Genomic DNA, 15,130 nt, shown 5'->3' with positions numbered 1-15,130 from the left:
GGCTTTGCTTAGATCTTTTAGTCTTTGCTTCCGTTTGGGGAAGGGGTATTTTCTGCTAGGATTTGAGTTTTGTTTTCTCTTACTGAGAAGCTGGAGAGGAGAGAGAAGGCCTACACAAATGCCAGATTGGCATGTGATTGAGTGCCGGACCAGTCAAAAAATGCCTTTTTTGAACTGTCTGCTTCTGGGTTAGAGAGCAGAATGCTCATGTGTGTGGTGCTTGCACTTTCTGCCTCTTACTTATTGAGATTGATTTGGGATTGTGGGTGATGTAAGTCTATTTTGGGATATGGTTTAGGGTGTAAGCTGTCAGGTAAGACTAGTGTATGCTTTCTGTAAAGAGGGTTAAATGTTAATTCTGGCACTGTTAAACAATGTTCAGCTTGAATTTTTTTAGTCATTCCAGAGATTTATATTTTTATGAGGACAGATTTTGGATGATAAAATGCCTTGTCGTCCAGAGGCAAGGCTAATACTGAAAGAAAAAAAAAAGAAAATACCCCCCCAAAAAAAAACCCCACACCCCCCAACCCAAGCCTTAAGATAGCAACTGTTTAATGGTAGGATTTATGAAACTCCTGGCCAGATGAATTTCATAAATTCAGTGTTTAATAAGCAAGACACTTTTTTTTTTCTATTCCAGAAATAGAAATCACGGCAAAACAGTAGGATTACATTGTCTTCTAGTGATGCAAAATATACAGTCAGTCTTTATGCAAGCTAACATAGGTTGTTGTTATTTGTTTAAACAAAGTGTTTTTTTTTTCAGCTGATGCTGAAAGTAATAAAATCTTAATGTTCCCTTAGAGCTAGGTCAGACATACATTTCAATCAATGGATTCATTGTGAAGTCTTTGAAAGCGTCTCGCTTCCTGCATTAACAAGTACCTTTTCTAAAAGTCACCTTTAAACTTCGAATAATTCCTATTACTCTTCAAAATGACACTGAATAGGTGTACTATATATTTGGAGTAAGCAGTATGTAAATGACTGCTTTCTACATTGGGTGGGTTTTTTTCACTGTTTAATATTATCATGTATGGATACATATTATCACAACTTAATCATTTTTTCCTCTTTATAGGTCCTGCTGGGGACTTGCATCTGGCCTCAATGTGAAATTAAGGTAGAAAAACACATCTACATATGTGTTTGCTATTAGGATTTAGTTTATTCACTGGTCATGCCTGAAGAGTGATGTTCGTCTCTAGACGGCTAACTGACAGGAAATATAAATGATTGTCCTAGAAGTCAAGCCTCTCTCCTATTTACTGGAGTGAAAATCACCTCCAGATACCGACGGAATATCAACTACAGAAAATGCTTCACGTTATAAGGATGCCAACCACCTAGATTCATGCGCCCTATCTGTACAGTTGTTGTGGATGGTTTGCCATCTGAAAGCTCCTCAAGCTCTTATCCAGGCCCTGTATCTGTTTCTGAAATGTCTCTGCTACATGCTTTGGGTCCAGTGCAGACCTGGCTGGGACAAGAGCTAGAGAAGTGTGGCATTGATGCCATGATTTATACTCGGTATGTCCTCAGTCTTCTGCTGCATGATAGCTATGACTACGACCTGCAGGAACAGGTATTTACATATTTTAGATGTTGTCCAGTGAAAGTGAGTTTTTGTATCAGTTATGTTTTGTGTATTACACAGGGGTGTGGCTGAAAGTGGGGGGGGTGGTTGTTCCTTCTATGTGTGGGTGGAAGGGGGTTATAAATGCTGTGGGAATCAAATCTGATGGGTCAAATGAGATTAATGTAGTTAGTTTGCTGTATGAGTAATTACATTAAACAGAATTTTCACATTGTTACAATTGATATCAAAATTAACAACACTGGAATGTTATGTATCATAAATGCAGACGCTCAGTATTTGTGATTATAAGGTTAATTTAATATTAGTAAACTAATGTGATTCTTGCAAACCATGTGTCAAACTGGCCTGCTTCAGAGTAGTTTGTAGACTCCTCATCACTTCTTGTGGATTTCATCTTGTGCTATTTTCAGTAAAGAATTAAAAAAAGGGGAGTTTTAGTACTAAAGTATTTAAAATACATAATTGCACATAAATTATTCGTCTCTTCTAAAAAATGTTAATGGTGAATTTTGATAAAAGGCATGCAAAAAAGTTGTCAAAGAGTTACTTTCCATGGCTGTAATTCAGAAAGGGCAAGGGAGGAGAAGTGAAGCTGTGTATCAGATAGGCACAACCCTATTAATGTTTCCATGTACTTTTATTGCTATGGATTTTGTAAGTCTCTAGAACATACTTTTTAGTCCTCATTTGACCTCTTTTTTTAATTTTAATGTCTCTATATCATCAACTTGTATCAAAGTACTTTTAATAGTGGAATTTTCTGGCTATAGGACTTGGGGAAGTTCTGGTGTTTTCAAGAAGGGACGAGTTTCTGTTGATCATAGACTTTGTCTTATAAGGTGAATGTGGTTACAGTGGGAAGGGAGTAAGGAAAGCAAATACCTCTTACTTCCTGGCTTAATTATTAGTTCATTTTCTGTTGCTGCTGTTTTGGTTGTACTTGATACACTGCTACCTAACTGCTTCAGAGCTTTCATTGTTTTCTAGTTTACCTTTTTAAAAATCCAGCAAGAGCAGGGCAGGGTATTGTGGAATAGATGTAAGATGTAGCTGAAGCAGAAAAAAATTGATGTCAGTTGCTGCCAGTTTCTGAACTCTTAGCAACTATTACTGTGCATAAAAGCTTTCACGCTTCCATTGTGCAAAACAGAAAACTTCATGTGCAAAAGTAATTTTTGTTATCTGGCAGTGGTGGAAGTCACCAGGAACAACCTCATGATTAATAATGGTAATGACAATTAAAAAAAAACAAACCACGAAACACTCTAACCACCTTTTAGAATGTAGTTTAATAGTGAACTTATTTAGATCTTGTTCAGATATGAACAGCTGTATTTTGGAAGGGGATAGAGGAAAGTTCCAAAACCTGTTTGAAAGGAGGGTGTGGGATGAGGTCAGAAAGAAGAAACCAAGTGAAACCACACCAGAATTTGAGGAGCTTTATAGGTAGCCCCTATGGTCTTGGGGGAAAAATGAAGATTTGTTTCTTTTTAGTCCGTTTTAGCACATAGTCATAACTGTGTGAACTCACTACTGTGGTAATTTGAAATTACTGATGTGCCAAATTTAGTTGTTTTTTTTTAATCAGGCTTTTGAAGAAGCAGGGTAACTACATTACAAAAACCTCGTAGTTTATTTTTCATTTTGATACCTTAACTGAGTGCTTTATGAGTTGATAGTGGAGCTTTAAGGAATATGTCTGTTCTTGTCCCAGGTTGATTAGCTGAACCTAACGAGCCAAAGAGAGAAGAATACCACATGCTGACAGAGTAGCCAAAACCTATGTTGCTGAGCGGTTGCTGTAGTACGGGATGTCTTTGGAATGACATTGAGATTTGAAGAAGCTGAAAGTTTCTTTTTTTCACCTTCTTCAGCTTGATCCTTCTTGTAACATACTTCTGTTGCATTTGTTCCTTCTACTTCAAATAACTGTTTTCTAAGTTTTGAGACTTAATATCAATTTAATTTGGGGATTATATTCTGTAATAATGGATGGGTACATGTGTTGTGCAACATACTGCTACCTGAATTGTTTCTCAAATAGCTTAGTCGTTAAGGATTGTAAATACAGATTTCTTATATGGAGCATTTGGGAAATCTTAAAACACATGTGCTTATTTATTTAGTTAGTTTTGGGTTTATTTTTATTTTACCTATTGCCTACTGGTTATTTGTATGACCTTGCATTTGAAAATTAATTTTTTTTTATTGAGTCATTCAGAAACAAAACCTGCGTCCTAAAGCATGTGTTTGCATATATTGTATATAAGCAGCTTCAAGCCAATTTTGGTGCTGGGTATAACATTAACACAAAGAGTAAAAACAAATACTAGTCGTGTTTACAAACAGAAATTAGGCAAGAGTGCAGCAATTAAACATCTACAAGAGAAATAATTTAGGAGTAAAATAGTGAGAGTTTCTGAGCTCCTTTAATTCAGACTAATTCCTACGGAAGAGTTGGTTCTTGGCATCTCGGGAGGTTTTTCTTCTATAGAATTCCTTTGAGTCTTGAGAAAGATGACAGAAGTTCTAGGGAAGAGCTGTTCTCAGTAGTGAGTTTATTGCAATGATTTCTCCCCAACTTAGAGGACAGGTATGAAGGCGACAACAGCTCTCTCTTCACTAGGAGACACATGATGAAGACAAGGCACAAGGGATACAACTTTTGCTGGATGAAGTTTCATCTTGATATGAGACAGAATTTTTTGTTTCTTTGTTTGTATTGAGAATCATTCACTGTAGTGACCTCCTTGGGAAAGTGGTAGGGTCCCCATTGCTGGAGGTTTTCAAGGTGCAGTAGGACATGGTGCTAGATAAAATTATCTACACTCCCTTTCTCCTGAAAGGGTGGACCGGATGGTCTTTCAAGGTCCCTTCCAAACTGGGCTCTTCTGTGATTTCTTGGCATCTAGAATTTGGTTTCTGTGAGGAGTGATTAGCCATCTCTTCTTCCCATAACCAGAACGATTACTTCTGTTCTGAACAGGCTAGCCGGACTCTCTGGAATCTGATCACCCAGAACGGAGTTACACATCCGAACAGTCCATTGCAGTGTGCTTTTTGAGGGCATAGTGGTGGTGAAGAGGGTGAACTTAGGAAGTCTTAATCTTATGGATAGTGTATAAATTGTGTTCATTAGAAATGTTGCAAACTGACGTTAAGATGGTCATTAAGATCTTTCTACCTCAGAATGCTGATGACATCACTAGCACTGTTTTAGTCGCTGCTTTCTTTTTAGTGTTCTGGTGTCATCAACTGTAGCAGGGAAATGGAACTCTGAAGTCCTGGACTGAGGTTCCATCAGGTAACTACAGAAAGATTGAAAAAAAAAAAAGGAATGAAGAAACATCCCCAACATTAGTCGACGTACCCAGCTATTTAAGGTAGTGTTATTGTGTTATAAGTATTGTGTTTGCATTTAAAGTAAGTATTTCAAAAGAATATGGGAGTCTTGATTGGCTAGGTCTTTAGGGTTAATTTTGAGAATAAGCAGGATGTTCCCCTCTGGTTTGTTAGTAATACATAATATGCAGTCTCTCGTTTTGATTCTGCTGCAGACTTCTGTGACTTTGGTCGTTTGACCAAATATTGTCCATCTGTGTATGGTGAGGTGGTTTGATATGTGAATAGAAGATAAAATATGTTTGGTGTGGAGTTGTTTGGTGTTTTCTTCTTTGTTTTGTTTCTGTTTGGTTTGGTTTTATTGTGCATGAGTGTGTTTTTTTGGGGAGTCTTTGTGTTTTCTTTGTTTTTATTATTACTGTTAATTCCATGCCTTGTCCAGTTAGAGTAGTCTCTGTTGGGCATCATTATGTGGGTGCAGGCTCGATATTGCAGAATCGTGGATTGGTAAGTCATGAGTTTTCAGAGAGTTCATAGGGACTTTTTGCAAGTATTTGTGTGAGGAGCTGTGGAGGGAGGCACAGTACAGAAAACGTAGGTAAAAGTAAATGCCTAGTACACTTTTTTTTTACTGCAAAGATTTTGGTGGGTTTTTTTTCTGACTCATTGGCTTAAACTGAAGTATCTATTAAAATATTGTGAAAATTGATAAGCAGGTGTGTTTTTCCCAGCTGTGTTTTAGAGTACAAGAGAGTTTTCAAGAATGGAATCATGTTGATGATAAATTGCATTGCGGTGCTGAGATCTTATATTGCTGCTCTGGCTATACATATGTTATCATACCTATCAAGAATTACTGTAATACCTCTTAAATATACACAATTTAAATGTTTTTTGGGTTTTTTTAAAAATACTCAAGTACTGAAGTTAACTTATTGTTGGCATTTATTCTTACTCAAGCTATACTTCCTACTTTTGGAAATAAGTCTAAAAGCTTAAGATGTAAAAGTTCTTAAGCAGCCCTTCGTTCTCAGTGAGTGTACGTTTTTCTTTTTTTCTTATTTTCCTCTCCCGCATCTATCTTTTGCAGCAATGATATTACTGGTGAGAGAGTTAAGAGGGCGAAGGAGAGAATGCAAAGACAATATGAATTGCATTTGCGCATTTTCCTTGATTACTGTGACACAGGAGGATGTTCGTAGAAATAGTTTCTTTTTTTTTGTGGCTAGTTAGTTTAGGTCTGTCATACTAGAAAAATAAGGACCTCAGTAGTAGATTTTTCTTTTTATTTTTCCCAGAAACAAAGATGTTCCTTGATCATAAACTTTCTAGAGAGCATGGTTCTCAAATTGATTTACATATAAATTAAGTGTCTGCATGGTCAGAATTACTAAAAGAATCTTTTGAACCATGTTATATCACATACTATATTTATTATTTAGGTGTTAGGGGCTTTTTGTTTGTTTTGTTTTTTTGAGATTTGAGACCTATCAGTGGCCTCTGTTCAGAATGTTTGGAACCCACTGATATTTTGTTCTGATGTAGATGATCTTTCAGATGCTTTTGATCTGTTCAGGAAAACCTCATAAAATTGGTATGGATTTGAAGACTGTTGGTAACTAAAGTGCAGAATATTCTGCTAAGTATATATGCTTTCATAATTTGCATTTTATAACTTTTATTTTGGAATAAATGATAAATTAAGGAGAAAACCCCATGAAATTACTGACAAATTATAGATAGATCTTTGACTTTCAGGGACCCACAGAATTGCTATTGGTGAAAGTCTGAACATTGTGAGGCAGCCTTTTGACTTCAGACTAGATGGATTTTTAAGCAGAAGGCCTTGGTCTTAGTTTCCTCATTTTGCATCAAGTATCTGCTTTTAAGATTTCTCATTGTTATTTAAATACTAATTAAAAGTATATTTGTAGCTAAATGTGTTCTCAAACTTGTTTATGATACAGCAAATATTACATTAACAGTATAATCTGCGTGAAGTGGAAGGCATTGCCTTAAAATATATTTTGTGTGAAACATTTTGTTGATCTTTAGTTGTACAATATTAAAAACGATGTTCTGTGTTGTATCTTTTATATACTATTTGTAAGCATAGCTGTTTTCAAATGTAACAAGTTCATGCTGGTTTTTTTGCCTGCAGACTGCTCTCCCTTTTGAAGGGATTGAGCCTTTATTAAAAAGAAAACACCAAAAGCCAAACCCAACAGCTCACACTCTGAGATAAAGGCTTTGTTTGTAAGCCGTTGGTCATGCAGCATGAAGGTCTAAATGCATTTGTTATGCATACTTTCCATATCAAGTGTCTTCTGTTGCTTTTGATCTCCTTCTTTCAACTCATTTTTGGAAGCTGACTTTTTTTCTGACCCTTAAAAGTAAAAGTCCTAAGAAAGTTTTTTTGAAAGATAGTGTTTTCCTAACTCATAATTAAGTAGCTGTTGTACTGCAAACTGTGTTCTTTTGTGACCAGCATGAGATTTTTCTGTTTGATTTTTTTCAATTTGTAGGAGGGAGGGTTTCATTTTGGAATTATTTGTAGACTAATTTGAAGTAGTTCCATTCAGGTAATCTTTTACACAGAGGGACAGAAAAAGTCTTCAGAATGATAGCTATACTTTTGCTTGACACTCTGATCGTCATTTTTATTCTTGTTTTTTCATCATTAGCACATACATATTTAAAGTCCAAAATGCAGTTTTCTATTTTGTATTAAGGAAAGAGCTGAGTGGTGGAAAAGAGACCTCAGCTCACGTAGGCTAGATGGTAGGTTTCTACCTTGTGGTTTTATCTCCCTAGATGCTTTTGGCTTGTCACTCTGAACTGGGATGAGGGTATCATTGCCAACCCTTGTGCATTTGGCTGGCGTGTGCCGGTGACAGGGGACACCTTTTGCTGACAGCACTTGTGATGCACCTGCCAGGTTCCAAGATCAAGTCGAATATGGGATGTTTGTTCTCCTTGCCATCCCCTGTTGATGCAGTAGAGGGACCTGACATCTGGTTTTGTATTCTGGTAATAAATAAATAGTTTTTGACATGCATGTTTTAGGAGGAAGAGGATGTATTCTACTGTGTTTGTTTCGAAGTGAAAATCTCATCTGTAACCTAAAGACAGAAAGAGAAAGAGGGATTTGGTCCTGTGTGCTACATTAACGCTGTATTAAATGTTAGTCTGGCTGGTGTGCCTGTTTAACAAAAGATGACAAAGCAAGTTCTAGTATAATTTTATCATCCTAATAAGTAACTGGGTCATTCAAAACCATTTTTTAAAATGCATTAAAATACGCAGATATAGTTCAGTTATAGCAGGGTGATGCTGTGTGACTGCCGCACATAAGTGTCATTAAATTTCACAGTTCACCAGCAACGTGTGGAAGTAAGTTTCTTGAATGCAAAATTATTTCAGATTAGTTTGTATTTGTGTTACTGCTTATTAGGTTGAGCAGCCTTCCTATAGGAACAATTTATTAAATTTTCTGACCTTAATTTTTTAATCATTACTCAAACTAAGTATGTGAAAATCAAGGTATGGAAATTTGCATCTGACTTAAAGAATAGATAGGAAAGGGAACTGGGAGACCAAGACTTCTGCCTGTACTTTTCTTATATGAGTAATTTGAAGTCCTTAGAGTATTCAAATGTGTACATGTTTGCAGGGTTGGGAATAAACCCCCTCTTTTTCTCATGAATAAACATGTAAACTGAAGATAGAGCAGATTTATCATATTTTGGGAGCAGTACTATATCCTCAAGTTAATATGCCTATAAAGTTTATTTATTACTAGAAAAAAGCTTAACTTCTGTAAAAGCTCGAATAACTAAGATTAGAAGTTCATAGAAGAAAAATTATTTGGCGTTCTCCTATCTGCACCTGCCGCCTCCCCTCTTCCCTTTTAGGGGTGACCAGCTGAAGACTATAGACTTTGCACTGTCATATTTAAACTTGGCAAAATAAGTCTTTTATATGCAATGTTAACTTGGTGAGAGAAATCGGGGGGATGTGGATTCCTCTTCATTTCAGCAGTGGAAGATGCCTGAAATGACTTTACTGTAAAAACATGTGTCTCAGCAAAGTCCCAGGTGTTCTCTCTGAACTGCTGCATGTGCAGCAGGGTACGGCCTCTTGGTTTTGGTCTTGGAGTGGACTTGTGATTGCCCCAGCGCAATGGGCTTTGTCCTCTGAAAGCACCTGTAGTTCAGCTGCACCTAGAGCTGTTTTGCAGGTGCTGAAGTCCTTCTGGTTGGATTCTTTGCAGGTGCTGTCAGTAGAGAAGCTTTCAGCCAAAGCTCGTGTAACAGTTCTGACCAATGCAAGTCAAGTTCATACTGATGCAATGTCTCTGTAGGACCTATTCTTTTTTCTTTTTTTAATTTATTATTTTTTAGTTGACATTTGGCTTGTTAATTATGAAATAAATGCTCTATTCTGTATTTCTGTTTTGATGATTGTGTTAAATATGGGGTAGATTTGGTTTATCTTGGACTACACATTTGTATTCTTTGGTTTTAGGAACAGGAATTGCAGTCGCAGGGATTGGAGCTCAGCAAGAGGCTCTTGGGGTTGTATTTATGCAAACTGTAGAGGTTACAGAATAGTCAGCTTCAACTCATATGTTAGTGAAAAAGAAAAAGGGCTGGGGTTGTCTAAGAAATTTTTCTTTCAGACTTTCTTCTGCCTTTGTACTGGTGTGAGTGATGACATTGACATGCTGATTCCTCTGCAAACATGTCTGTTACGATATGCGAAATGTCCATTTCAGCACGTCAAACCTACGTAGACTGTGTAGTGCCTACCTTATGTACTGTCCTCCTGAGGGAGGCACATCTGTCATATAGTTAAAATGTTATCATTAGCTTCTGCTCTGAATAATCAAAACTGTCATTTAAAACAGTATTATATTACCCTTTTGTGACTTTGTAAATAGCATCTAATGCTTAGTTATGGTGTATCTCTCACAGTCATGAGAAAAGAGTTGCAGAATCACTTTTTTATTGTTGAGTTATGACTACTAAAGTATTCTCAAAAAGGCTTATCTAATGCAAAGGAGAGATCTAAACTCAAGTGCCAGGCTGGTTAGTTCTTCTAACATTCTGAATTTATTTGCAGATATAATTGTACTGTTTTGGATTCTGGGGCTAGCTGAGATACGACCGTAGTGCTCTTTGTTCAGTAGACCACTGTGTGACAGTATGCTCACATATCTCAAAGCGTAGGTGTATGCTGCCAGTGTTCTCTGGAATCAGATGATTGCAGTGGTCTGTGACGCTTGCCACGCAATTTTATTCCTGGGTCCAAGGCAGCAACCATGAATGTTGTGAAATTACTTCCCCACTCATAACATGTCCCTTTCAGATATCTGGACTTTTCAGTGGCAGTTTCTGTTGAGTTCTTGGCTCTCTTTTCTGCCTTGTAAGTAAGACATGCAAGTAAAAATGATGTAATTGTAGCTGCAGCTATAGCCTTGCTAATTTTTCTTCTTTTCTGCTTTTACTTTAATAGGAAAACTCTAAAGGCAGCCTGCTCAGTAAACATAGGATTTCAACAGATGCTGCATTTGCATGTTCTCTCGCTCTTGGGAGTGGGTGTGATCAAATTTCTTCTGCTTGGTTTCAGCCTAGAGTAACTTCTAATTAGTGAATAGCACATAGACTGCCCTTTCAAGTTGGTAGGATTATAAGCAATAGTTTATAATTGATAGAAACTCGGATTACAGGATTTTGTATTCAGATTGCTTTCTTTTGATAGGCAGAGTTCTTCCCTGCCTGCAGATAGTGGAATTGTCAGTCCTGAATGCCTTGAGGACCTTGAAGTCATAGCAGTGTGATGTGGTCTGATGTATCATCGGCTGTTCTGTTGCAGTCCGACTGCATGGGATTGTAATGTTCCCATTGCAACAACTGGGGTAGAGGTGACTGTAGCAGCTAGATGGCTCCCTTGCTTTCCACAAAAATTCCAAGATGAATTATTTCTCTGGTAATATCTGGATTTTGGAGTAAAGAATCTTTTCCAGTCTTCTCCATTCTGTGGTAGCATGACTTTCGATATGTGCTGCTCTCGGAAAGTGTGCTTGTCTGTTGAACCTCTTGTTGCCTGTCTTCTGGAGATTATATCCTGAGTTTGTGCCACTGTTCTTGTGTTTTCTTCAGAATTATCTTACATGCGTATTATCTCATTATCTTTGTCTCACTCAGAAGCAGCCTGTGAGGAATGTCTGAGGCAATCCTGGCCCATTGTAGACCTTTCTCATTAATTATAAGAAGATGCAATGTCTCTTTAGGAGCCATTAGGAAAAGGTGTATATCCCTGTGGCTCTAAGCAACTGATGAGAGTTTTTCCTGAATCTCATTTTGGGGGAAGTATCTTTTAGGGAAGAACATTAAAAGTATTGATACAGTCTGGTTCTTGAGTAATCTTAAAGTTGAAATACGTGTGTGATGTGTTGCGGTTTTTGGATCTCCATTCTGAGGTCCTCCTAGAGGTAGTAAGGACCGGTTCCATTTTGGATATAATTTATGGCTATTTTCTTCCATTCTCTGCCTAGGTAAACATCTCAAGAGTTGATTTTTTTGGAGTTCTTTTAGTAAGTTTTTGAAAAAGTTCTGTTGCAGTGCACAATGATTAATGCCGGTCTATGCAAACATTGCATTTAATTAACAATTTTTACAGCATTGATGTTTGTTGCCAGAAGAGACTAGGACTGCTGAACTACCTGGATTTTCAGTATGACAGATTATATAGTTGTTTTCATTTATTCACTACAAATTTTGATATCTGACACTGACTTAAGATACACTGGTGATAGACTTCAGCAGGGAAATTTTGTGGACTGCGTGTTGATATTCAGCCCAGTTAGCTCAGTTGGTTAGAGTGTGGTGCTAATAACACCACAGTCGTGGGTTCAATCCCTGTTCGGTCCCCATGTTGTTGCCTGATCCAGCTGAGAGGCGTCCCTGCCCATGACAGGAGGGTTGGATTAAACGATCTCTAAGGTCCCTTCCAGCCTAGGCCATTTTGTGATTCAGGAATTATTTTGTGTGTGTTTGTGGAGAGAGGGAATGTGAGCGCCTTTGGATGATGCTGCTGGCTTCAATTGAGACTAAGCCGTCTCATAGGCAAAGAGCTTTTACGTAGTTCTGTCAAATCGTTTTGGGAATTGCAGTGTCCTGTACAGTCCACAAGCGTGGTGTAGCTGTTGGTTAAGATGATCTGCCTTTTCCTGGTTTTGAGTTTCTTTCTAAGGAACGACAGCTAATGCCTTCACTGTCCGTATGAGTGTTCAGTCTGTTTTCCCCTTTGCCATGTCCAGTAATTTGAAGATCTATTTTAATTGCATTTGAGCGTCTTTGAAAAAATTTTGTAAGAAAGATGTCTCTACAGCTTGGTAGAGGAGTCTGCAGACTAATGTCCCAGTTTGAAATAAGCAGACAAAACTAATTTTTACATACTGCACTGGCAAAAATACCAATCAGCTATTCTACTGAGTCTTTGGCAGATGTTAGCTCCTTTTAAAAAAAGTGGGTAAATTTTTCCCCTTCCTTGGAGATACCTCTTAATCTATTAACTGCGAATTCTAAGAAGGAAAAATTGTTCACATCTGTTAATTTTGCAGGACTCTGCTTGCATACCTTAACAATGTTAGTAATTCTTTTTCACATTAGATGATATTGTGTGGATGTTTAGGTTACTTTGATGGTATTCTTTGGGTTGGATTCTTAAGGGAAGAGACTGTGGTTATTTTGTATTTGAGGAATTATGACACTGAATGCCTTTTTTCCCTTTTTTTTTTTCTTTTGATATGAACTTGTTACTAGAACTTGCTTGTTGAAGCAGTATATTTGGCCTGGCCAACGGTAAGGTATTAGGAGAGCCAGAAATAGCAAGCTGGTAATATGCTTGAATAGCAACTGATTTGTTGAAACTAAAATTAAAATGTTGAGAAAGAGTTCTTCGGAATTCTCTGATTTGGATTTTTTTTAAACTCTTTACATTCTCTGAGAGAATAAAATACATTCTTGCCCTAAAGAAAACAAAAGTTTTTGGTTTTGTTTTTTTTTTAAAATGTGTTTTTCTGCTGATTCATCTTCCCCATTTGAGGAGTTTGATCAGGTTATTAAATCTGATCACTTTCCCATGTGTTCTGATGATAAGGCAAAATTTAAGCCTGTTTACTTACCTGAACAGAAACTGGGACCTTAGTCACTAGTGTTTCTGCGTCAGTGAACTTGACTCCTTCTTTTATGAAATATGGATAGTTCTGCAAGATTCTTGAAGTATGTTTTAAGATTGATTTTCCACTTCCGTAGACTAGGAACTTCAAGAGAACTTTCAGTCTTGCCACAAGGTGTTACACTTGTTATCTTACCGATAGTAGATATTTCTCCATTATATTTCTAACAAATTAAAATAAGAAGAATCCCTACCAAAATTGCTTCTCCATTTCTAGGTAGTGTGGAGGGAAGCACTGGAATTATTACCTTTGTGTAGTTGAGCAGGAGAAACAATTTAGAAGTATCTTTTTAAAATTTGCACCTGTATATTAATTCAGGATTCAGTTAAGCACTACCAATCGTGGATTTCTTGAGACGGTATTAGCATAAAAAGTGCAGATGCTTCTGCAGCAGTTCTTTAGGCACATTTATGGTTCTTCAGTTATGCTCATCATGAAACTTTGCACTTGCAGCGTATTTACAGTTAAAAATGTCTGAAATGAAATTATCTAGTTATATAGTAGGCAAGTACAGTAGGGGTCTGAAGAATAGATCTTTAACTAACAGTTTAGGTTTTCAAACTTGAATGGCCTTGGCTTCCTGTTGAGATTTGTTTAAAATTGGGTGGTTGTCACTTAAATTTAGTTAGTGGTAGTCTGTTTTAAGTGTTAAAATCTTGTAAGCCAAGTTTCTGTTTCTATTTGTGTATGTACATGCCTTTTAAATTTATAGGTTTGGGATAACATTGCTTCCTTGAAGTATTCAGTGACCAATGAACAGAATTGTGAAAATTCAAAGTTAGGGCAGAACTCCTGCATTAAAACGAGCATTATTGTATAATCTCTAGTTCTCTTAGGAAACAAAGGCAGACAGAGGCATCTAGTAGCTGAAGAGAACAGAAGTCCTTAATGATTCTTTCCATGTGAGATAACCAGTTTACTTGCTTTCATGCATACAGAATGTTTTGTTGAACTGTTTTGTTTCCTCTTTGTCATGGGCTTGGAGTCAAAGAGAAAAAAAGAGATTAATTTAAAACATTTGAAACTACTGGATTGTTGTCTTTTTAAAACCAATTTAGTCATCATAAAAGCAGAATTCTGCTCAGTTTCTGTGTCACACCTCAAGTTCTACAAACTCTAAAGTAAATTACTTGTTTCTTAGCCATTCTACTGTAATTTTTTTTTTAAAAAATTGATTTAGAGTGATTCTGATGCATTATAAGAATTACATGTAAGGGGGTTTTTTGTTCACTGTTCTGTAGTGGTTTATGGGTGTGGTGTTTGATTTGTGTGCAGAAAGTACAAGATCTTCAATAAAATTAGGCTGTATCAAATATATAGAGAGCTGATAAATATTGTAGTTTGCATTAGGATTTTAAACTTCAAAATTTCACGTGGAATAGCTGTGATCAATGGTGTTTGTTAATCTTGTGCAATTTGAGGCTAAAAAATTAGCAAGTTTGTCCAGGAAAAAAACTTCAAACCCTCAAGTTTTCAACTGGCTTTTTCCTATAAAACCTGAAATGGAGGTATAAAGCACTGGCAGCTAGATGTAACTGAAAACTCCTATGTTCGAGCCAAATTTTTTGTGTATTGAATGAAGAGATAGAAAGGAGAGGATTCTCCCAGAGCTCTGTCTGCAGTCGCTGCATCTGTGAGACGAGCTGTTCCCAGACTGCAGGAGCAATGTGCTTACTCTGGAGGGAGAGATGAGGCCCTGATGAACAAAGCCATGTGGTGGGGCTTGTGAGGGAATTCTGTTTAGCCTCCTATCTCCTGTTTTAGAAATAGCTATTCAGAATCACAGAATTGTTGAGGCTGGAAAAGACCTCTGAGATCATCAAGTCCAGCCCATGACCCAACACCACCACATCAGCCAGACCACGGCACTAAGTGCCACATCCAGCCTCTCCTAAAACACTTCCAGAAGGCTATCATGGAATGTGAAGCAAACAGGGGTT

At 37.2% G+C, this 15,130-nt stretch overlaps 1 protein-coding gene across 1 annotated transcript in view; it reads left to right on the top strand.

Annotated features, from left to right (window-relative positions):
* The first annotated feature begins 1,084 nt into the window (after positions 1–1,084).
* Positions 1,085–15,130, top strand: part of LOC104280674 (uncharacterized protein KIAA0232-like) — a 16,632-nt gene continuing 2,586 nt past the window's right edge. The window contains exon 1 of the mRNA XM_009878402.1: positions 1,085–1,588. Within this exon, the coding sequence (XP_009876704.1) occupies positions 1,358–1,588 (231 nt within the window). The 5' untranslated portion in view covers positions 1,085–1,357. The remainder of the gene's footprint in view (positions 1,589–15,130) is intronic.

The sequence above is a fragment of the Apaloderma vittatum genome, unplaced genomic scaffold (genome assembly GCF_000703405.1).
Source record: "Apaloderma vittatum isolate BGI_N311 unplaced genomic scaffold, ASM70340v1 scaffold6831, whole genome shotgun sequence".
Taxonomy (NCBI): domain Eukaryota; kingdom Metazoa; phylum Chordata; class Aves; order Trogoniformes; family Trogonidae; genus Apaloderma; species Apaloderma vittatum.
The sequence above is the reverse complement of the archived record's forward strand: the minus strand, read 5'-3'. Positions and strand labels throughout refer to the sequence as shown.